The following is a 24,292-nucleotide window of genomic DNA, read 5'->3' on the forward strand; positions in this document are numbered from 1 at the left end:
GGCAAGGTCAGAGAGAAATACAATTTGTGTCTGTGCCCTGTTCTGTAACAAAAGATTAACTCCATCGTTCCTTCTTCTCTGACCTTGGCAATTGTGCATTATGAGCGTACAACTCTGGGAGCACTAGCAGAAGTTTATCTAATATGGCATTATTTTTATGCAGTTCTGATTGCAGAGTTTCTGAGATCACTACTGAGCTACTGAGGAATTTATTTGCTGAAGAGTGCTGGCTCTGAGCTCAGGTTGCAGGGCAGAAGCTCACTGTTCAAATCAAGATGGAGAGGGATCTTTTCAGAGTGTGAACAGTCTGTAATGTATTGTACTGTGCATTTCAAGTACATTTTAAAATGTTCAAACTTGTTTACATTTCTTCACAGAACTGAAGTCTGGCATTAAATGCAGCTGAGATTCTGTATTGCTAAATAAGGCCAACTCTAAAAGCAGGGCACTTGCTGTAACATGCAACATTTACAGTAGCAATGACCAAATTGGATGTTTTTCCTTCCCAGACTGTAGAAGATAAATTGGTCTCTGTGTTCCAAACTTACCCAAGTGCTGTTAAATCACTTTGTGGCTGTTTAGCGGTGCTTTCAAAACAAAGTTTTAGCTCTCCTTCTTCCAGAAATAAAAGAGTGGTATGTCTGTTTATCTCATTTATTGAATTTCACACAGCTGAATTAAGTGAAATAAGAGTTTGATTCAGATCCAATTGATTTCAATAGCATCTCTCCTTTTAGTCAAGGCTTAAATGAAGATCAAACAACAATCTGGAGCATATGTACATTTAATATGCTCTTCAACTATTCCTTTTAAACTTAAATATTATTGGAGTTTTTTCAAACCCATGTGGCATGCATTAACTTGCTTGCCTGTCAACATATGCAAATATCCAAATTTCTACTGGAAACCCTAACGTAAGTGTTAACTGTAGGGTTCAGTCACATGAATACAACCTTTTAAATTTATCAGCTTTTACTTATTTTTCTTAGTTATTTGACAGGGTCTGTTTGCTCTGTTAGTACAGATAACAACAGTACCTTTATTGTTTAAAGGAGCAAAGGAATTATTTATCTTGGTCCTGTCTTGTTTTAACCTCACTCAAGAAAGCGATCTCATTCTTAAGGGACAAGATGTTTCCTGGGAATTTTGGGAGCATAACTCCCTCTTTCTGTAGCTTTCCTGCTTGAATCTGTGTGAGGCTGAAATATGCAAAGAGTTACTTTCTACAGACCAGCTTCAGAGCAAGCACTGTGCAGTGACAGAGCGATGCAGCCCCAGAGGCTGGATTCACCATCCACTGTGGTTGCTGGCAGTGTTCGCATGACTTTGGTGGACAGGGTTGTACATGGAAGTGAATGTGCATACCATGGAGTATGGGCATGCATGGCTCAAGGTGGTAAATGAAACCTGCGTGGTTGCTCTTGTGCTTCGTATGTTTTGCAGTCTCTAGAGATCATATAAGCATTTATGCATTTATAAAAATATTTGTAGGTTAAAAATTGAGAATATGTTGTATTTGTAATAGCTACTGTTAGTCTTCTATTTGGAATCAGATTGATAGGTTTATCTTACCCTTTCTGAGTTTGCATATGAGTGCTCACCTAGAACAAAAGCCTCGAGAACTACGTATGTAAAGGTTAAAATTTGTTACAATAAAAGGCTCAAAATTAGCATAAGTCAAGAGAAACAATTGTTTTCTTTTAATTGGAAAGTGCAAATGGACATATGCAATTGCAGTATATTAAGAAACCCTTCATGATAAAATGTTCACAGCATCATTTCATGTTTTAAATTTTGTTTCCCAAGTTTTAACTCATTTTGAGACTGTTTTAAACAATTCAGTTGTGATGTCATTAGTCACTGGTCTCACATTGTCATGGGCACATTTTCTTTGTATTGTGCTATAAAACCCTGCTGCTCTTTGGATGTTGCTGGAACAAATGACAAAGAATGTATTTTCTCAGATGACAAGGCACAAGCTTGTGTATCTGTTGTCATCTTCTTGTTTCCTGATATATTCTGGCGTAGATCTCGAAATGCCACACCCCTGCCGTGCATGTCTCTCAGGATTGAAGGCTCAGTGAGCTGTGTTGTAGGTCTTCTGGCCACTCGGTGCTGGCCTTTACGCAGACTTTTGGAACATTTGCAGCAAAACTGGAGAGCTGAAGGGCTATTGACCAGGAGCTATGCTACCTGATTGGGCTATCTGTGGGAAAAGCACTAGGAGGACGCAGGGCCTCTTCCTTGGATTCACAGTAAGGTTGTTTTGCAGTACTGAATGAACTTACTTTTGTCAGTGTGTGAGTTTGACATAGCATAAGGAAACAAAGGCGAGGTTATTTGATGTGTGGACAGTGCTTCCTATTGGATGACCTGCTGAAGTGCTTGCATCTGCTGTTACCAAATGCACCACCAGCACTGCCTTTTCCTCTTGATTTCCTTCAAGTTGTTTCTAAAATTCCATTGTTCTTTGCAGTGCTTGGTGTTGCTTTGCCATGCAGTATGCTGCTTAAGACACGTTTGAACTTGAAGAGTTTTGTATCTTCAGGCATACACGTTCAATTGCTCCACTCCAAGTTGGGAACTATAAGATCATCACTGTGCTCTGCCAAGTTCACACAGAGAAACTGCTGTGGGGGAACTTCACATCCAAGTTTGACTTTAAATAACGTGTTAATTGTGGCTTTGAGTTTCTCCTAAAAGCGTTGGGGGATGAATAGGAGAGATGTGTGTTTTTCTGTAGATTCAATCATTGGTGTGTAAAAGTTACAAAGCATTATCATTTCTGCATATGTGTTTGCACAGTAGTTGATAAATATGAAGTTTCCTTGTCATCGTAGGTTCCTTGCTATTGTAGCAGTATCTCATTGTTGAGTTCATTGGTAATTGCACTTCCAGTAAACCAAAACCCATGCACAAGCCAAGTCCTAGGTGTACAGCACAGCTCATCAGTCTGGGGAACCCATCTTGGAGAATGATTGAAGCCAGGATGGGCATTTCCGATGATGCAAAGAGTTGCTTCACTAAGACTGGAGAGCCTTCTAGTGCAGAGGCTTCTGCTCTCAGCACACCAGGGCACAGCTAAGGATGAATGCTGACTGCAGGTCTTTACTTGCTTGGTATTTTCCTGCTGATGCATCCAGTAACTGTGCATCAAGCTATGCACTGCTCACCCCTAAGTCCTTCTCAGGAAGCTTGCATCCTAGGTCCCCATTTTCTAGTCATGCCCTACAGTCTAATGTGAGACCTCGCCTTTGGCTATAATTCAGATAAATGTCATTCAGAGAGGTTGATTTCCTAAGTTATACAAATCAACCTGTGCAGGTTACTCGCCTCTTGTTATTATTTAGAGCCCCAGCATTTGTGTCATCTTCAGTCATAATCATCAGTGATTTCCTACAGAACACTGACAAAGCTATCTGAGGAAAACTGGTCTAAAATCATGTACCTTTCAGGATCTCACTAGAAAACCTCCCCAGGAAAAACAAACAAACAAACAAAAACCCTCGCCCTTATTTACATTTTGAAATTGATTTTTTAATAGAAAAAAATGGTTTTGTGCTCTATCCCTCCTACAATAGTTTTGTAAGGCATTTGGAGGGAAATTTTAAATGCTGGACTAGCCCACACTCTCATTATTATTTCTTCATCTTTGTCAATCAGAGAATTGAATCCCACATCCCATTCTCAATGAAGCCAGTGGAAAGACTGATTTTGGAACATTAGGGAATATACATGCTGAATTAAATATTAACAACAGAGAAGAAAAACAAAAATGTGAGCAATATCGAGGGAAAAAATAATAGGGAATTCAAAAGACAGAATTTCTTATTGGTAGAAATGCTAGAAATGCTTCTATTTTGGAGAGGTCTTTATTGAGGAGCAAGATGATTTTGATTTTTATATTATTACCTATTCTTTTAGACGGAGATACAGGCAATCAGATCATCCGTCTGTCAAGCTGCCTCTGTGTCTACAATTTAGGATGTGACTTCTGCCATCAAAGGGCAGATCTCCACTCCTAATCGGAGCAGGGGAGACTTTAGATTTAGCTGGAAAAGTTACTTTCATCAAGTAAATAGAAGTAAGAAACCATCTGGAAAAGTTTTTTTTAGAGCATAATCTTGTTCTTTGCTGTGGCTCTAGTTTTGGGTCACTTTTAGGATTAGCTTCTGTCAAAGTATTTTTAAGAGCTCTTATCATTGCTTTTTCCCAGTGTGCCTAAAATCTGAATTAATCTCAGTAGTTGCATTACTCTAAACTACTCTTTTTGAGTATGGATTTAAAACAGCCACATGTGGCTGTTTTTCATGATGCTTCGAATTACCAAATTTGAGTATGTGCAAAAATGATTGTATTCTGTGGTGACATTTCCAGTGCCCAAGTGCTGACATTAGGCTGGTCTTTTTAGCTGTTGTATACATTTGCAATCACTGTTCTCAAGGGAAAACATCTGCCAGCATCTGAGCACTCTTCACTTGTTTTCTAGCTTTTCCTTTCCATATTGCAACTTTTCAAAGCACATTGCAGCAGCTTTTTCTTTTTGTGTCATGTAGTCTTTCTACCCCCATGAAACTGACTCAGTATGAAAAATGCACTCAAAACTCAGTAATACGGGAAGTTCTCCATCACGTCTCTGTCTAACGTTGAGGAATATGTAAAGTATTACTATATAAATAATCACGTATAACAAAACGTCACTTTCTTTTTTGAGTCTCTGACATTTCATTCCTGTTTTCTTTGCAGAAATAGTTATTAATTATTACAAATGAGTTATCTGCTCTCATTCTGCCTCATAATCTTAAATGCCGTTATCTCAATCATTTAACAGTGCTAGTTCTGCACATACCAGGTTTCCACAACTATCTGGAGGGCCTTTGGGGAGCTGTTCAATAGCTGTAAGAGAGAGCTTTGGGATTGGTTAAAAAAAAGTCTAACGTACAAGACCTGTCCAGATTTGTGCCTGAATACACGAGGGGATCCTCACTTAATTAGTAGGGAACAATAGAACTGCTTGAGTTGGAGGAGACCTCAAAGATCATCAAGTTCTAAAAGGTCAGTGGGTGCCCTTGTAAGGGGCGAATACATCAACACAAAGCCATTCCTATCTGTGATTGCCCATACATAAGCATGCTGATCAGTATTTCTTACAAAATGTTTCTAGTTCAATTGAAGTGTTTCTTTCTCCACACTCTGGTTGAGGTGAATTAGTATTGGGCATCACTGATGTTAGAAGACCGAGACTCATTTTCCTCCCTGACCTCTGGAGGCAGCTCTGCATCTGGAAGAAGACCCCTGCAAGGTACTGCTCTTCCAAGAAATGCCGAAATGAATCAAAAATGAACTTGCAAGTGAGTGAGAAGAAGGGACTTATTAGAAATATTCTGGCAGATTAAGCAAAAAAATCTCTTTTCTGCAGGTTTTGCATTATCATTAGTGGCTGGAAAAGATGCAGAAAAAACATATATGTTTATTATGCCATGTGGAGTAGAGCTATCAGTGGTGTACGAAGCATGGAAATGGACTTGCATGTCTCTGAAATTGCCTTATTGAGTTATTGTTTCAGTGTGTGTGTCAGAGCAGCAAGAGGGTATATCAGTCAAAACACAAACAGAAACAACTGATGATTTGGGGATTGGTAATAATTTGGGTTCAGAGCATTCTCCAGGGTTTCATCAAGTGTGGGACAAATATGCATGACAGGATTGGTGCTTCAGTAATCAGAGATTTTCTGAGAAGTAGAAAACAGACTTCTCTTGTATCAGTACGATCACTGTAGGGACCAGCTTATTTAATTTGAGATTGAATGAATTTGGGAGGATATAATCACTTGGCATTGCAGAGGGTTGGGTGCATTCTGTGCCCCTAAAATTGCCAGTGGAAAAATGTAGTTTAGGAAATGCTTTTGTTTTACCCTAGTTGTTTGCACAGCAATAGACTCAGCAGAAACCAATGACCTTTCCAATAGTCCTAGAAGATGAAGAATCAGAGGGTTGCAGAGGTTGCATCACCTAGAAATTCTACTTTGCAGCTCAGTTTGAGGTACAGTAGGGAGCAGGCATTACTTTTAGGCCATTTGTGGAGGTAATGCTGTAAATTACTCAACACTGACTCTACACTGACATTTAGGAAACCCAGTACATTTGCTAAGAATAACATCCCATAGAAAAGAAGTTGCTCTCTGGTGTCCCACATTGTTGCCCTGGAACAACATTTCCACACTGGCTGCATTTTTGTTACAGTAACACAGCATCTCAGAGCAAAACTTCCCTCTTTTACTGATCAGCCCACTTTTCAGATCTGGATCTCAGCTTTCCTTCTGCCTGGGAACAATCTCACCCTGAATTGCTATCAGAAAACTGCTCAGTTTTTTCTTCATTCTCACTTTTATCTAAAATGTGCTGGAGACACACGTAATGTCCTCATTGGGGATTTACTGTTTAGAGTATGCTACCACACTACTCAGCAGTACTGTGGAAGGATCCATTCCCTCCTCTCCTTACACTGGATAGTTTGCTCTGTTACTCACTGAAACAAAAGTATATAATAAATGTTGCTGGCATCAAAATCTCTGGAGGGCAAATAGATCAATCTGAACAGATGTTAAATCATAATTCCTCCATCCATTCATGCATACGTGCCCCCCTTTGACCTCTGCTGAGGCAGCCAGTACAACACTGTGCTGGACTGCCTCTATTGCCTGCTGACCCGTGCAGATGCTCAGCATAGGCTAGAAGAAATGACCTGCTATGTTCACCTGATACGTGCAGTCTCAGTCTGCATTGCCTATTTCTGAAGATTCTGATCTGTAATTTGTCTTGTTTTTTTTTTCTTTTCCCCTCTGGCCAGAATAGTGTTCATGCATGTATTATATGCAGATAATTATAGCATGTATCTTTTCAGAGCATGGTTTCCATAAGAAGAGAAATTGCAGGATAGTATTATTATAGGTAGTATTATTATTAAGCAAGTCATTCTCTTTTCTTTCGAAACCTTTTATTTGGGAAATTGGGCAGCAGATTAGCCTGAGTTCAGTAACATTGCTCCATGGATTTATGTTCTTCTGTTTGATTCAACTTTCTCAGCATATACTACTTATGACCCTAGTGCTCATCTGGTTGGTATTACTGTAACTAAGTTAACTTTTTTTATGCACTTAGATCTTTTTATGGCAAATAAGTGTTTGGCCCCATATGTATTTGAGCAAACAAAAAATTATGAGGGGAGCTGCTATGGGGTGATCAGAATGCTGCTGGCCATATACTGTTGAAATCTTAACAGAAGCAAACTATTTACTTTTGCTGCCCAGATCTTAACAAACGTTTGTCCTTTATCTTCTGTTTACTGCATAGAGGACATGATGCGCCTGATGGAGGGGACGTATTTTGCATATGGTTTAAAACATGTTTGGTAGGAAGCCATCAAAATTGTCTGTCCCCATAGGACAGGGGAAGATAGCAAGTCCTGGTGGACCAACCTGAAGCCTCTTTAGAGCTTGTTATGTCTACTTTTCCTTTCATGACCTCACAGACTGGCAAGGTCCTTCTGCTGACTATGTACTCCTGCCCTCTCCCTCTCCTTGTAAGAGCTGTTTGCAATACAGAAGTACATGGAACACCACGGTGACCCAAATTGACAAGCTTTCTTGAGCTAAAAAAGCCTTCATTTCATTTACTTATTTATTGTTCTGCACTATTAGGGGTTTGGATCAACTCTTTGGCACGATTCATTGAGCGATCCCATGAGAGAGGGAGAAGTGCGTGAGGAACCATGCCCTCAGCCTGCTGTGTCAGAGCTAGAAAGCAGTGAAAAAGGCTGTGCTTTTTGGGTCAACTGAGCCAACTTCAGAGTTCTGGCTCTTCTGTGATCTCAAGTCAATAGATCTGCAGGCAAACTGTTTCCCTAGGGCTCGTTTTGGTGACCTGGTTGTCTCTGGTTCCACAGCTGCCTAGTTGGTAGATGGTAGGCATGGGCCTGGAAGACAAGGCCATAGAGGGCTGCTCTTTCCACCTGTCTTTAAATTCAAGCTGTAAAAACTGTGTAAAAACTGCACCTTCTGCATAGTTTTGTGTTCTTCCCTAATCCCTGGGCAAAAGCTGGACAATAACATTGCTTAAAATTCCAGAAGAAGTCGGTAGGACTCCTACTTTTCCAAACAGTGCAAGGCCTCTTTACTCGCATCCCCAACAGCAGTGCATTTTCCAGTGCAGACCAATATGTGAAAATTTTTCTAACTTTATACACTCGAAATATGATCATGTCACAGAATAAGACCTGTCCTGTGTCTCTGTCTAATAATCTGTGATCCCCATATGCAAAAGAACTCAGATGCAGATTTTAAACATGAACACATTTAAACACTTAACTTTGAAACTGGAGCAGAAAATCCTGCCTAGGAAATTCTCATCCATTACAGAAATTTGAGGCAAATATAAACAGGGTCATTTTCTACACTTGATGCTCTTGTAGGTGGTGTAATCGCAGTCCGTGTTAAGCTGCTCCCACGTGCAGCTGCTACTCTGATCACAAATACAATAATGCTTATGTAGATGTATAATGAGAAATAACTGAAGAATGTAAGTGAATGACCTGTTTCAAACACAGATGAAGAGTATTTCGTCTGTAGTTCGTCACTGTAGCTCCTTAATGGTGATGACTGTACTGAGAAGTAAGATGTGTTCAATGAATGGTTTTGGCAGTAGATAAGTATGTTTTTTTATCATTGATTATTAAGTTATTTTTCCTACTAGTGAAACATCAATTGTTTGGTAAATCTTCAACAGGTGTCTTCCCTCTGAAACTTGTATCCAGCTCTGTCAAGTATATTTGTTATTTGCCTTATGGCACCCCATACAATGGTGTTGCAGTTTGTAACTGGTGTTTCTCAAAATTATGGCTCTGTGAAGGCATAATTTCTTGAGATCAGGCCTGACATACATTATAATAATGATGAGATGAAGGCCTCCTTTTGATTCCACCCAAGAGCCAAGTTGGGTTGAAGTTTTCTACCTGAAAGGTGTTTTGAAGTCTTCTATAGGATTTATTTATGTATTACTCTCCCTTCCTCCATATTGCAATAACATAAAGACGTTTTAATGTTTGATGGATGAGTGCAGAGTTTCTGGGGCTTGCCTGTTTATAATGCTGATGCATCTGTTTGCCTAGGAAATATTGTATGCTCCCAGTGCTGTTGCCATTAGGTTCATGCACATTAGACACATCTGTGTTTCTCACTGTGCTGATGCTTCAGTTACGGTGATTCTTGTAAAAACTGGATGGGCAACACGTTTTGGAGTTGTTCAACTCTCCGTAGCTGATCTTGATTTCCTTCATGAAGCTTTCTTCTTTCTTCCACAGTATGTCAAGGGACAAATAACAAGTTGACCCAGCTGGGGCACGTGGAAGACCATTTCACCAGCCTGCAGAGAATGTACAACAACTGCGAAGTGGTACTGAGTAACCTGGAGATTACCTACGTGGAGCATAACCGTGATCTCTCCTTCCTTAAGGTTAGTGGTTTCGGCCAACATGGCTTATTTCGGTAAAGGAATCTTACTGCATTTCTGAGTGCAAAGGATCATCTATCTATCTATAAAATGCTGTAGTGATCCAAGAACAGTAATTGTCAGAGATATTGCAAATCACAGTCACAACATGTCTGTAGGCTGCAGGTTATGCTCAGCCCAATTACACAAAATCATTTACTTTGAGAAATAGCTTCTCAAGTGTGGACCTGACCTATTTTGGTTGCCTATTTTTGGTTGCAGATGGGTTTGTAATTTTCAAAAATTATCACATGCTTACCCTTTGTCTCCCTCTGAGAGGGCAAAAGTCTTTGTTATATGATAGGGCAAAACAAATGGCAAAGTGAGTGGCAAACACTGATCGCAGGCTTTGATGTGTGGAGGCTGTTACCCTTCTCTGCAGTCTGTGATCCATTTCCACACGTGATGGTGAGTGCCTCACCATCTATCAGCACCTGTGTCCCAAGGAAGCAGGCAGCTGCATTCTGCACCAGCTGTGTGCTTTTTGTGACCTTCAAGGTAATCCTCTGCACTTAACACACAGACTATTCCCATCACAACATTTGTTCTGTGCACAACTGCATGAGCTACCACAGCCAACTGGGAAGAGAACAGACAGGATGGATGTTAAAATGCCGCCAGAGCATGAGGAGGAGAAGTCTGTCATTGGCACCTCCAGGTTCCCCACCAATAGACACTGGGTAAAGGGTACAGTTCTGCTCCCCCCTGTCAGAATGCACTAATGGCAGCAGCACTGCACATTAGGGTTTATGTTTTTAAAGAAGTTTTAAATGCTTTGCTTTTGGCATCCCTGGTATGTCAGATTAGGAGGTTTACAAAGAACAAGGCAGAAGGAGAAAATGCATGTTTTACATGAAAAATGTGTGTCTGGTACCAAGAACTCTTCTATGGTGGATCTGAATAAGCAGGTCAGTCATCTGAGTTTAGAGAAATTTTCATGAGCTTTCCTCCTCACAGAACAAAGAAAGGGAAAAACACTGCAATAGCAAGCATGAACATCAGAAAATAGTTGTTTCAGACATACAGGTCATAAATATGATGGTATTGCCATTTTTCTTTCCAAGCACTGCTTGGCCATGAAGATCAGTGTCTCCAGGAACATAACAAGTCTTCTGAAAATTCACTAATAGACTTCATAGAAGAGAAGAATATCCTAAGTAGCCTGAGGGCTTTTTCATTTGCAGGGATTTTTTTTAGAAGATAGAAATTCACAGTACAAGACAGGAATTAACCTACATCCATGGTCAGCGTTTCAGTTGTCTTGTTGTCCTGTAAACGTCTATCGCTTGAGAGGTGATTGCATGATCCTCCCCTCTGTTGAGCATTAGAGTGCTGGTTAGGGAAGAGGCATAGAAGATAAAGTATAAGACTTAATCAGGTGAAGCGTCTGTGCTGCAAATGGTTGAAGGTAAATATTCAGAGAAAGCATCATACACAGTTAGCATATCATATGTGCTTGCCCTCTTCTCCTGCATCCTCTGAGTATGCCTACTTGCTTGGGAACAAGATACAGGTAGTGACCAGCTGTTAGCTACTTTTAGGGTCATTTTATACCTGCTTAGCACAGTTAATCAAGCACAAAATACAAACATGAAGATGCATTTCTTCAGCTTCGTTTTTCATGTAGTCCCTTCTTGTTCTCCAATTTACTTAGTTCTTCTGAGACTGTTTTTTTGTTCATTAAAATTCAAAGATTGCATTGGGGGAGTGGGAGAAGGAAAGTAACCTTGTCAAGAGAATGAAAGATGGTTTATAAATGCTGTGGATTAAGTGTCTTGTTTCTTCTCTCAGACCATACAGGAGGTTGCAGGCTATGTGCTCATTGCACTTAACATGGTGGACGTTATTCCCTTAGAAAACCTCCAGATTATCCGAGGGAATGTGCTTTACGACAACTCTTTCGCCCTGGCAGTTTTATCCAATTACCACATGAATAAAACCCAGGGACTTCGAGAGCTGCCGATGAAACGGCTATCAGGTAAGACCAGGGCAAAAGGTGGAGGCACCCGTAAGTAAACTTAGACCATTAAATTATTGATATCAAGACCAAATTGAAGATTTACTCTCAAAGTCAATGCTTAAAAAACTGGGTGCAGTTTTCCATTTTTCTATTCGCTTTCCAGCTGTACAGCCTTTTTCAGAACATGAAGAAAGTTCATAATTTGCCATTACAAAAGGACACGAAGTCCAAAGCATCAATAGGATGCTGAAATTTATTTGTATCCCCAAAATGGAAAAGAATCATCACTTCTTATTTTTTTTTAATTCTAGTGTAATTTACTATTTTCTGTTAATTTCCAGTGGGAGCTGGTGGTATGTGAAGAGCTGCAGAGTTGGGGTCTCATACAGTCTCTGGCTGATGGGTCAGGCTGTGCAAACCATCAGTGCTAGCAGATGCCTAATTCACTCTCTATCAGCGATCACAACCACTGCAGTGGAGGCACTGTAGCGGATGGCAGAACAGGCGATATGCTCAGTCTTCTGCCATACCGATTTATTACAGACTTTGTAGCAGCACACACTGAAAAGAATTGTTTGCATGAGGAGACTCAATCATGAGCTGAAGCAGGTGAAAACACATTACCTTCTGCTATGTCTGCCAAAGTCAGTGGCCTCTGGACGTGTCACTGTGTGAAAAGCTATATGTAGTGGCTTCTCAGTGGCATCCAACAGCAGGTACCCCTCCAGAACCTGTCAGTCTGAGCCTGGAGTTGGTTGCACTTCAAGTGTGCCTGTGCTGTGCAGGTTGTCAGCATAGTGTGAGTGAAATGAAGAAATCTGATTTTTGTTTCCCTTTCTTTAAATCACAGAGAGAGGGAGAAAACTTAAGAAAGGTGCTTCACTCATTAGTGTTTTTTCTTCATGGCAGAAATTCTCAATGGAGGTGTTAAAATCAGCAACAATCCCAAACTGTGCAACATGGACACTGTTCTGTGGAATGACATCATCGATACAAGCAGGAAGCCTCTCACAGTACTTGACTTTGCAAGCAATCTTTCTTCTTGTAAGTATTAATTTACCAAAATGCTATGAGCTTCCTCATTTCAGAGAGAAGAGCCAGCAACCAAACTCTCAGCTTTGGATTTCATATCCACCAGTTCTTATACACAGAGCCATCAAATCCAGTTCTGAGGGAAATCCATTCAGTTCTTCATCACTGACATGAGATTCAATGTTTTGTCATGTCTAGGTCCTTAACTCATAGCTCAAAGAAATTTTTATTGATTCCACGCAGTACCTTATGAATGCTTTTTTTCAAAGATAGCCACACAACTGAGAATAACATGCACTTGCATGTTTTCCAGGAGTCTTTAAATTTAAAGCAGCTATACAGGCACCTTCACATTTTTGCAATAAGGCACAATTTTCTATCAAGAGTGCTGTAAAAAAACTCCTATGTTTTGTGATGCATGAAAAAATCCTTGAAAATGTCATTATAAGAGGTAAATAAATCTGAGCAAGAAGATACGCATGTGTTTAAAAGTTTGTGTAGGATATGCCTAAGGTAGGCTCACGCTAATCACAGAATCACATAATATCAGGGATTGGAAGAGATCTTGCAAGATATCATGTCCAATCCCCCTGCCAAATTAGGAACACCTAGATCAGATCGCACAGGAACGAGGCCAGGAGGGTTTTGAATGTCTCCAGAAAAGGAGGAAAGGAGGCCCCACACCCTCTCTGGGCAGCCTATTCCAGTGTTCTGTCACCCTCACTGTAAAGAAGTTTTTTTTCATATTTATGTGTTCCTGAGTTCCAACTTGCACCCATTGCCCCTTGTCCTGTCATTGGATGTCACTGAGAAGAGCCTGGATCCTTGAGCCTTGTGAGTTCTTGTGAAATCCCCTGTTGCTTCAAGGAAAGGAGTTTATTTTCACTTCTGAGCATTTCATTTCTGGCACTGTAAACTGGCGGGAAACATATTTTCTTTATCTTCTAGTTGTGTAATCGACAACTTCTGTGTTGACATATTTGCTGCAGAGCCCAAATGTAACCTAGCATTGCTGCAAACAGTGCAAGTCAGCACAGGATCCTGGCTCTGAATATCATGGAAAGTTAACCTTTAACTTTTTAACTTTGGAAAAAAAACATAGTTCTTCAGTCCCAGAGCAAATCAGTCGACTCCTGGACAAGTACTGACATTTGTTCAGCTATGTGATCAGCAGTGAACGGGGGGAGGATCACGTGCCACTAGCAGGAGGAATTACTCTAATATGACGTGTCTCTTCGGTGTAGTAAATTCCAGATTAGTCTGCATAGAAAGCCACTTATGGTCGATGGTGATAGTGATCCTGTAATCTAAAATATGTTATTCCTTTGGGACACTGCTTGACACTGAAAGGGAAAAAAAAAAAGGAAAAAAAAAAAGAAAGAGTACACACAGCAGGAAGAGGGAGGAAAGCAGATAAGAAAGGGATGCTTAGCAACAAGAACCCAGTGCTGAACATTGAAGGTGTATATCTGTACCGATGCCTCTCCAGTGACAGCACAGACCTATGCTGAGGGATGTTTTTGGTTGAGAGCAGGAGGAGAGCGTAGTTCAGACAAGTCAAATTGTTTTGTGGCAGGAATAGCTGGCAGTTACCTGTGAATCCAGTTGGTTTTGTTTTCTTCTTAGAAACATGTTGTTCAGAAACATTCATTTCCACATGGCCTGCAGCAAGCATCTGTCTCATGCCCGAATGCAAGCCAGTAGTGACTTGCAGCTTTATGCAAATCCAAGCCTGAGAGCCAGAAGGGCAGTTGCTGAAATTCCTGTACCTGGGAAAAATACTCATCTTTTGTCTTGCCGGATCAGCAGGGTATTGCACTTGCTTGCTATGAGGAGTCTTGTAGTACTGCACAAAGGAAACCAACTATGAACAACAGATAAGGATTTTAGTTCCAGCACTCAAAATTTCTGAACATAGAATGTGAAGGCTCAAGGTTTTGTTTCCTGTGACACATATGGTGTTGTCACCCAGATTTTAAACAGGGTTTTTTATAATACTCCAATCTTATGTTTTAGGTCCTAAGTGCCATCCGAACTGCACAGAAGACCACTGCTGGGGTGCTGGTGAACAGAACTGCCAGACTTGTAAGTGTACAGATTAATTAGGAATTATCTGAATGCTACAATCTGACATAGTAATCTTCTGCCTACTGAATAATTTACCTGCAAATTGAGCAGCATGTGTTTTACACTTGTCCTTTCTTTGTCCTCCTATGCTCATGCTCCTTGAAGCACAACACATGGCTTGCTTCTCCTCACAGTCTTAGTAGGCATGATAAGTGGCAATGGGTCTGAAACAAGTCTATATCACACATGTGCACATATGGCCTTCCTGCTCTGAAAAAAAACTCAGTCATGAGGATCATTGAATCACAGAATGATTTGGATTGAAGAGACCATCCAAGGTCATCTGGTCAAAACCCTCTGCCCTGGGCAGGGACAACTTACTTAAATCCAGTCATGTTGCTCAAAGAGCTCAAAGAGTATCCAGCTCCACTTTGAACACAAACAAGTTTGTTTGTAGACACAAGCAATGTCACCATCATATGGGCAATAGCACTACGTATTGTACTCAGAACACCTTTTGAAAACTCAGTTATTTCTTAGTTTGTACATTTATATATTTGCGATTGTGAGCCTGTTCAGTTTTGTTGCATATGCTTTACTTCAAATTTTTGAAGGTAGCCTATTTTCCTGAAATTACAAGAGTAACATGCAATCAGAGTTGCTTGAGATTTTGCAAGACTTTATTTCTCCTAAGGTAAAGATTGAGGAGGAAAGTTTTCTTTATACTTCATTATTTTCTTTTTCTATAATAATTGGGGAAAAAGACAGTTTCTAATTTCTCTTGCTTGTCAGTTTTGCATAACCATGTAAAGCTCAATGGAAAGTTTGCTATACTTACACAAACGAATGCAACATTTTCCATTGTAAATAATGTCTTAAACCTAAGTTTCATGCTTCTAAGTGTCAGAACAAGTATGTACAGCTTCTACAGCTGACAGAAAAATAAATGTAGAGCCTTTCTCTCTTATTTGGCTGCAAGCTTGGTTTTTTTTCTTGTGCCATTGCTGAGCTCACCAAGTTGCTTTCAAGGACAGTGCTCCCCACCACTAAGACAGAATAGCTGTTCCAGGGGCTTGCAAAAGATCATATCTCAATCCTGCAGACTTCCAGCATTTGCAAACACTTGCTGGCTTCAGGAGGGTTATGTGGAGTACATAAAATGAAACCATTTGCAAGCTTTGGCTCTACTCTTGAAGCATTTGAGAATCTGAGCAGCTGAAAATGTATCCCACATTTTCATATGTGGGGAAGTTTGGTCTGCTATGTGTCTTTCCCCTTAGATGAATGTGGGATGTTCTGTACGAAATATAAATGTTTGCCATGATACATGTTTCCAGCAGGAAGCTTCAGTCAATAGCTATCAAAGTGATGAGCTGTTTTACTCCTATGCTGATGCTTATGAAAAAGTTGTATCAAAATGCTGTCCATGTTGAACAACGTACCTTTTTTTTCCCCTGTTTCTGCTTGAACAGAGGAGTTGCTGCCAGAGAAGCTAATATGTATTGTGCAAATCATGTGTTTCCTTGAAAAGACAATATGTTGCTTACAAGATACAAGAAAAATGGATAATGGAAAAATATAGCGTGGTTTAGGAAAAAAAAAGCCAGTGATGGTTGTGTACCTGTATCAGGTTGTATTTTCTGATAACTCTCTGTTAGTTAACAACCATTTCTGAGTTACAGGATTTCCTGGTGGTGTTGTAACTAATTTCTGCCCGGGAGGGAAGCTGGTAGCAGTACTGCACTGTACAGGTGCTCAGGGTGCTGTAGTGAAGCACAATAGCAATCCCCCACTTTCTCTATTGGGGACTCAGTCCCCTATTGCCTGAGTGCTGATCAGTGATTTTATTGTGGAGAAAAAGCAGACCACTTTTGGCCCGTGGTACTGACATACACTATCCATTAATTTCTGCATTTCGTGGTGTTGTGCTTTTTAAAATTATTTTTATGATTACTATTCTATCTGCTTTGATATTCAAATTGAGATTATATCTGGATCTAAAAAATTATTGCAGGCAGCTTTTCCTCTCTTGTTAAAAGCTGACCCAGGATTAGCTTTTCCTTCGGGTTACATTGGTACAAACCCTGAGGAAGTTGAGTAATGAAGATAAAATTTGGCCAAGGAATTGAAGCTTAAAGAAAATAATATTGTATTCATATGAGATCAGTTTACTGAGTGGATGTCCCCTCTCTCTCCAAATTTCAGAAATATTTTTAGTCATCAAAGGAATCCTAAGACCGCACCAATGATACATAATTTCCCACTATTGCCCAGAGTTCTGGCAGTTCTCCTGTCATGTTGTTTTTCCCAAAGCTACCACCAGTAGTAGCAGGTTACCTCAATAAAGCAGAGCCAAGCTGAAAGTTGCCTGACTCCGTGGAATTATTCTCGATTCAGACAGCGATGCCAAAGCGGCCTGGATGCTCTTTCTAAGCAGGATATGATTTGCTGATCTGGAACAGAGTGCTTTGCACCCCACAAGAGCTGTATACATCCTCTTTTTGCCACCACCCACACCAGCTCTCACCCTTCCTAGCTTTTGCCTGATTTGTGGGCAGAACATGGGGGAACTAGCACAGATACTGCATCGGATGGTTGTTCTGCATTTATTGATCTCATTGCAGCCTAAACGTTCCTCATTTCTGTTCTTTTTCTTTCTTTTCTTTCTTTTTTTTTTCTTTCAGTAACAAAAGTCATCTGTGCCCAGCAATGCTCTGGGCGGTGCAGAGGAAAGGTGCCCAGTGACTGCTGCCACAACCAGTGTGCTGCAGGGTGCACGGGACCTCGGGAGAGCGACTGCCTGGTAAGGATGCTACAGCTTCATCAGTGCTTAAATCCCTAAACAGAGGAGCAGGCAGGCAGCTGAATGTCTTGCAACCTTCTTCCATCTGAGGAAGCTTCTGAGATATACTGACCCATAGGATGCCATTTGGAGTGGGAGCAAGCCATCTCTGAAACAGGCAGGGAAGAGGACACAAACCTTTCAACACTGGTCTTCAGTAACAAAGTTTCCCTGCCTGATTCTCAGTTGCTACAAACTTTGGGGTCCCTGGTGCTGTGGATGGGAAAAGGGCAAATCCAACTTTTTTAGGAATAAAAAATGTTATTGTCTGTCTACAAGAGTTTTCAGGGGTTAATACATGCTGTGCTTTTAACTTGTCCCTGGCTTTGCACTAAATTTAATTCTGAATTAAGTGATGCTTATGTAATTCCCACAGAAACTGTCCAGTCTGTGTCTTGTTGCTGTTATCTGTATTCTGGCCACCCTAAGAAATTGCATAGCTAGGATGATCTTACTGGCTTGCAAGGAAGAGTTATTCTGTCTCATCTGGAAAACCAGGGACAAATAAAGGGGAAAAGGGACTGATTATTAATTTAATGCTGGATTGGGTTGGAAGAACCAACTTATTCTTCATAAAGAGCTTCTAGGTTGTTCATTACCGGCAGCCAAATAGAATGGCTTCCTTTTAATATTCAGCCACAAAAGTCAGTAATTGGCAGGAAAGAACTTGATTTGATTGAGGTTATTAAAAAGTGGCTGGCCAAGAAAAGTACTGTTTGTCTTGATCTGGTTACGGCTTGTAGGGAAAATTTCATCTAAGGCATGCAGATTCGCCCATGTTCCCATGTGAATCCCAGCAGTTCTTCTCCAGAGTGCCAAGTTTTCTTGTTCAGAACAAGAAAACCTTACATTTGCTCTTTTTTTTTTTTTTCAAATGTCATACTAAATTGCCCTACCTGAAGTAACCTTTCACATCCTAAGCACTAGGGACCAGCCCTGGAGATGCTCAGGATTCCCATTAGAGCTAGGTGAGAAGCAGCACAGCTCACAGAAGTGTTTTTAAACAGCTAATGTAAAGACCTTGTAACGTTTTAATGGGTGCTGTTGTTTGACAGGCATGCCGCAAGTTTCGGGATGATGCTACCTGCAAGGACACGTGTCCCCCACTGGTCCTCTATAACCCCACCACCTACCAAATGGATGTCAACCCCGAGGGAAAATACAGCTTTGGAGCCACTTGTGTGAGGGAATGTCCACGTAAGTTCATTTCAGCTTGCAGCCGAAGAGAAGGACCTTTGTCACCCTCTGCATTACAGCCCAGCACATTCCTATTCTCTTCATTTCCTCTGGGAACTGAGAACAAGTGACAAGAGTCAGAGAATGGCTTATGAAGACAATCAGCCTTTTTTAATCTTTCTGAATCCGTCAACTTCTCTGATTATTAGCAGCTAAATTTTGACTTCTGGATTTTTTCTTAATGGAGAGAAAAGCGTCTTAATAGAATCATCAACTCAATGGCCAGAGAAGACATATGGGAACAATCCTGTGTATTACTGACACAGTACCAACTCTTAACTGGTTCTTATTTAGTACAGATGGAAAGTCATTGGTTTAAACACTCTTTGAGAACTCCTGTGATCATTGCTTCCTTTACAGATGCTTTCTTTCTTTCAAGGTTTTCCATGACCATGGTCTTTTAGACAAATAAGACTTAAGTGTAAGAGAGAGTTCAGCATATAAACCTGGTATCCTTTTCTGAGGTTCATCGTTGCCCTTAGCCTGGAAGGATGTGTGAAAGTGAGGGTTCAAAAGGGCTGTGTATTGATTCAAATAACAACAGTGCTTGGAATCTGTCTTTTGCAATGTTGTTTCACTCTTCTGTGACCATTCTCCTCTGTTACAAAATGGTAATAGCACTCTTTGTCTGTCTATCTTCAAAGGATGTGGAAATTAATAATTAATGTTTGTGTTTCACGCATGGCCAAAGGTCAAAAAACCTTATTTTTCCTAGTATTGAAGTACCTGTATCGCCTCCGGTACATGTCTCTTGTTTTTCAGTGTTCTCTGTCATCCTTGTTTTTCCAGACAACTATGTGGTGACAGATCATGGCTCCTGTGTTCGCTCATGCAATACTGATACCTACGAAGTGGAAGAAAACGGCGTTCGGAAGTGTAAAAAATGTGATGGGCTGTGCAGCAAAGGTATAAAAAGCATGGTGTGAAACAGTAAAGCTTTGAGATGATAGATGATTTATTAGAATAAATAGATGGAGTTCTGAACTGAATTGAGCCCTCGAAGTGCAAATTCAATACACACATCCACTGCTAGTTTGAAGTTTTGACAGGCTGTTTTCTCAGGAAGCATGGCAGCAGAGCATGCTTCAGCTGGGATATGCTGCAAATGTGCTTACACAGACAAACTGCACTTAATGTGTATCCTACACATCAGCATCCTTTATGTAGCCTTCTCAGTTCTCATCAACAGGAATAAAATGAAAATGGGACAAAGAGAAGGGCATGTATCAGAATGTGTGTGTGGAGATGCAAAGACCAGGGCTGTACAGGTGTGCAAAAGAGAAGTGTTTTTCCTTTTGTGATTTCTGAAAAGCAACAATAGGCAAAAGATTTGTGACACTGATCTTACAGTGGTAGAATTGACCAAGCTTTTTGAACAGCAGTATTTTAGTATGTGTTTCCTTACATGTGATGATGCTTCTCACTGCCAAACTTTTGTGTCCCTATTTTAACAGTGTGCAATGGCATTGGAATAGGTGAACTTAAAGGGATCCTATCCATAAACGCCACAAACATCGACTCCTTCAAAAACTGTACAAAGATCAACGGGGATGTCAGCATTCTTCCTGTTGCATTTCTGGGGTGAGTTGCCTGCTGGTCACTGAGGACTGGAAGAGAGGGAGTAGGGAGAAATTCAGGCTGATTCATTCTTCTCCCAACACCTCCTTCTGTTTGTTTCAGGGATGCCTTCACAAAGACACTACCCCTTGACCCTAAGAAGCTGGATGTCTTCAGAACAGTCAAAGAAATATCAGGTCAGTGACATGGGTTAAGCATGAGATATTATCTGAGTGGTACTGCCAAAAACCTAAAGCAAGAAGAAGAAAGTTCTCAAAGTTTGTGAGCAGAAGAGCAGGCAAATGGTTTCTGTTCCTGAGCTTGCAGGGTCACTGCTCACACTGGAGGTCAGCAGCATCTTGCCAGTATTGTACCCACCCTGCCTCCCATCCAGGGATTTCCTTGGATGTTTCTGGTTTTTCCAGATCATCCCTCCTGCTGAATTGTCAGCCCCACCGAGGACTAAAAGTAGAAGCAATTCTCAGCTACTCAAGAAGTGTGTGGTGATTCAGGGGCATGCCACTCTATCTGAAAATAGCCAAGTGTTTCTATTTGTGGAAAACCTTTCTGCAGCTCCGTAGGGAACCATGCTCAGTCTCTTGCATCATCCTCATGGAGACACATGGAGATACTCTCTCCAGCCCAAAGAGCCCTGCCTGGAAATGAGCACAAAGTGGCCAAGAGCCACAAAGTATGAGAGTGCTTGACTGCGATCTTGCTCAGGCATCAACTTGAAAGTAATTTTGTTCATCCAGTTATAAAACAAATGTAATGTCAGAGCCCGTGGATATGACTCCAGGTCCACTTCTCTTTATCTCTTTTACCTGTCTTTTTGCCTTCAGGGTAGCAGTGACTAACTTCAGAGTTTCATACTTCTTTGTGCAATTTCCCAAATTCTTTCCCTTCTCCAGAGTACCATACCCGAGCAGAGAAATTTGCTTGTCATAACAAATGTACTGTGAGCTGCTGGCTGTTCTGTGCCTACTTTTTCTCCTACTGAAGGGCAGCTCACAAAGGGGACAATGCCTCCTCATGCTGCAGGAAGCCCACAGCCCCTCAAGCAAGGTACTCTTGTATCAAGAGCCATCATTGGCAGCTCAGTGTGTCAGATGCACAGCCCCTGACACACTGTTCTCTGATGTTCCTGAGCGTTATGGTGGACTAAAGAGTAAACAGTAGAAGAGTTTACAAAGCAGTGTTTACAAATATCCCTAGCATGTCATGTTTAATTTTGAGATTCTCAGAAAAGCACATGGAAAGCACAAGTGCCTTCTGGCTGAAGAGAATCTCAAGAAGGACATTTCACCTCCAAGTACTGACTGTGTTTGCATTATTATTATTTTTTTTAAATCTTCTTTTCTTTATTTCAGGATTTCTGTTGATTCAGGCCTGGCCTGATAATGCTACTGATCTCTATGCTTTTGAAAATCTGGAGATTATCCGAGGCCGAACCAAGCAGCAGTAAGTAAATGATGTGCCAGGATGCCTGTAAAAGGAGCTCTGCTGGGAGCTGCATTTCTCTGAACATACCAGGGTGCCTAGCACCGGGATATACGGGTGTCACAAAACTCATGCAAAACAGGAAATAGCCTGAAAGATGCTGAGCACCATTTTGGTAGCAGTAGAGTAACATCAAATGTGCAACTCTGTACTGTTGTTAGAGCCTGCACGCAGCACCTATTTGAGTTTGCCCTGAGAGGAAGAGTGGCTTTGGACCAGCACAAAATAGCTTCTCTGCCTACTGCTATCCTTACCCATCATTCATTTGATGGAGTGCATGTGTCCTGCCAGATTTAGTTTAAAATTCCCATTAGAAAAAATTGATTACACAGCAATACATACCAAAAGATTATTTCTCCAAGTACAACCCTGCTTACTAATTCTCTTTTTTATGTGTCTTCTTTTTGTCCATTTCAGTGGCCAGTATTCCCTTGCTGTTGTTAACTTGAAAATACAGTCCTTGGGGCTGCGCTCCCTCAAGGAAATAAGTGATGGAGACATTGCCATTATGAAGAACAAGAACCTCTGCTATGCTGACACCATGAACTGGCGCAGCTTGTTTGCTACTCAGAGTCAGAAAACAAAAATAATACAGAACAGAAATAAAAATGACTGTAGTAAGTCAATCTGCTTTCCTGCCCTCGCAAATGCTCTTGATGAATTGGAAGAGCAATTAATGCAAAATTCATCAGAGATGCTGCTTTATAGAAGACAGTGAGGAGAAAAGGGAGTTGGTCCCACAGGGGATGTGGGCTTCATGATGATCATACATCCTGTTACGGACACAGTGAGGGACAGAGAAGCCAGCTGTAGACATCAGGCTTGTTTGATAAAGTTAGTCACTCAGCAGTGGTTCCTGGGCCAAAATCTATTTATTTCTTTTAACCAGAATGTGAATTTGCTACACATCAGAAAAGTGTCTCCTCTGGTACTGGTTTTGCTATACTATAGGTCTGGTACATGGTCACAGTGGATCTCATTTTAATTTTAAAAGGCCAGAATTTGCTCCAAAAATAAAGGCCAGAAGTCAAGTTTTGGGAATTAGGAAAATTGTGATTATTCCTCTTCTACTAAGGTCATTCGTGTCTGCTTTGGAATAGTTTGAAAAAAAGTGATTGTCAGGATGAAGTCATTTGCCATGCTGTATCTGCCCTTTCTCTTGCCCTGAAGTTCATGGTTTCTCTTTTCTCAGCTGCTGACAGGCATGTGTGTGACCCGCTGTGCTCGGACGTGGGCTGCTGGGGCCCAGGGCCTTTCCACTGCTTTTCCTGCAGGTTTTTCAGTCGCCAGAAGGAGTGTGTGAAACAGTGCAACATCCTGCAAGGGTAAGGGGCTGCGGGCTCTTGGGGGTTTTGGTTTTAGAATGCGTGTGGCTAGAAAGTGAGCAAGACGAAGGGTCTTTGGATTTTGGTGTGTTGGCAGAGGTGTTAGCCTGAGCAAAAAAGATATATATTCGGGGATTTTTTCAGGCATGGGGAAAAATTCAGGCCAGTTCTCAGCATTGGTCATACCCACTGCTCCTGAGCATCCGGCCTGCTGCGAAGCTGTCAAGGAGGTGAAGTGCTGCCTTTCCTTCCCAAATGGTACAAAGGAATTTAAATCTCCAGTCTGTGCTGGTCATGTTAAATGCATCAGGCAAGAGTCAGAGATAGCTGTCACCATCAACCACAGAGGCAGTTGTAGAAACACAGCCACTCCCCATAGGTTTCCTTGCTGCAAAGGCTCTCCTAGTTATACTCAACGTGTTGGATTTGCTGAACTGCAGCACGTTTCGTTAGATCAGAGCATACCTGGTGTGCTCTGCGGCTGTCACTGAAGGGACAGGGCGATCTTGCTCACCAGCCAGATTAGTAACTTGCCCTCCAATGTGCAGTGTTGCAGTTAAGGGAAAAATAGGCTCCATCTGCAGAGCACCGGGTGCAGTAATTTGAGGCAAAATATTGCTTCAGTTCTTCACAAGTCAAGGAAAGCATACCAGTGTCTTTGTATCAGGGCTGTGGCTGTTTTTTTTTCAGTCAGTTCAGCATGTGATATAGGCAGGGAAAGCATGGCTAGCACCAAAAAATATGCTGATCTTCAGAAATGCACAATAGACTAATGCTTTGCCATCCACAAATTTGCTGGTGTAAATACTTCTGCCTTTGTTTCTTACTAAAATCTTTAGTGCTAAATAAGAACTTGAGAGGATGCTCATGCCAATGATGATTTGTCTATCAACTTGCCATTCAGCAGCTGTCTTTTTCATAAGTGAATTCCCTCCAGCAGCTTTTATAATCTGAAGGACAGATCTGGGCATTTTTTGTGTCCTGTGATGTGTAGATGTAGTTTAATTAATAACTCTATTACTTGAAGGAGAACAGCTTTATTGCTATTGAAACCATCTGCTCCCAACTTTCATATTTTAGTGATTAACTGTGTGTTGTAGGGAGGGCATGAATTTAATTATCAGAGCATTGCTGTTTAACTTTCCTAATTATTATTTGGAGCTTTAGAAACACTTGAAATTATTTTGCTGTTCTCTTTGCATCGCTACCATTTAAAAGCTTCTGAAAA

The 24,292-nt window shown here is 41.0% G+C and overlaps 1 protein-coding gene across 3 annotated transcripts in view; it reads left to right on the forward strand.

Annotated features, from left to right (window-relative positions):
• Positions 1-24,292, forward strand: part of EGFR (epidermal growth factor receptor) — a 150,053-nt gene that overhangs the window by 95,051 nt on the left and 30,710 nt on the right. For all 3 annotated transcript variants that reach the window (XM_042834243.1, XM_042834244.1, XM_042834245.1), the window contains 12 exons: positions 9,358-9,509; positions 11,337-11,523; positions 12,415-12,549; positions 14,554-14,622; positions 17,289-17,407; positions 18,502-18,643; positions 19,472-19,588; positions 20,137-20,263; positions 20,363-20,436; positions 21,610-21,700; positions 22,157-22,356; positions 22,932-23,064. In XM_042834243.1, coding sequence (XP_042690177.1) covers positions 9,429-9,509; positions 11,337-11,523; positions 12,415-12,549; positions 14,554-14,622; positions 17,289-17,407; positions 18,502-18,643; positions 19,472-19,588; positions 20,137-20,263; positions 20,363-20,436; positions 21,610-21,700; positions 22,157-22,356; positions 22,932-23,064 — 1,475 coding nt within the window. In that variant the 5' untranslated portion in view covers positions 9,358-9,428. The remainder of the gene's footprint in view (positions 1-9,357; positions 9,510-11,336; positions 11,524-12,414; positions 12,550-14,553; positions 14,623-17,288; positions 17,408-18,501; positions 18,644-19,471; positions 19,589-20,136; positions 20,264-20,362; positions 20,437-21,609; positions 21,701-22,156; positions 22,357-22,931; positions 23,065-24,292) is intronic.

The sequence above is a fragment of the Centrocercus urophasianus genome, unplaced genomic scaffold (genome assembly GCF_019232065.1).
Source record: "Centrocercus urophasianus isolate 14NV4802_14NV808 unplaced genomic scaffold, USGS_Curo_1.0 seq_44, whole genome shotgun sequence".
Taxonomy (NCBI): domain Eukaryota; kingdom Metazoa; phylum Chordata; class Aves; order Galliformes; family Phasianidae; genus Centrocercus; species Centrocercus urophasianus.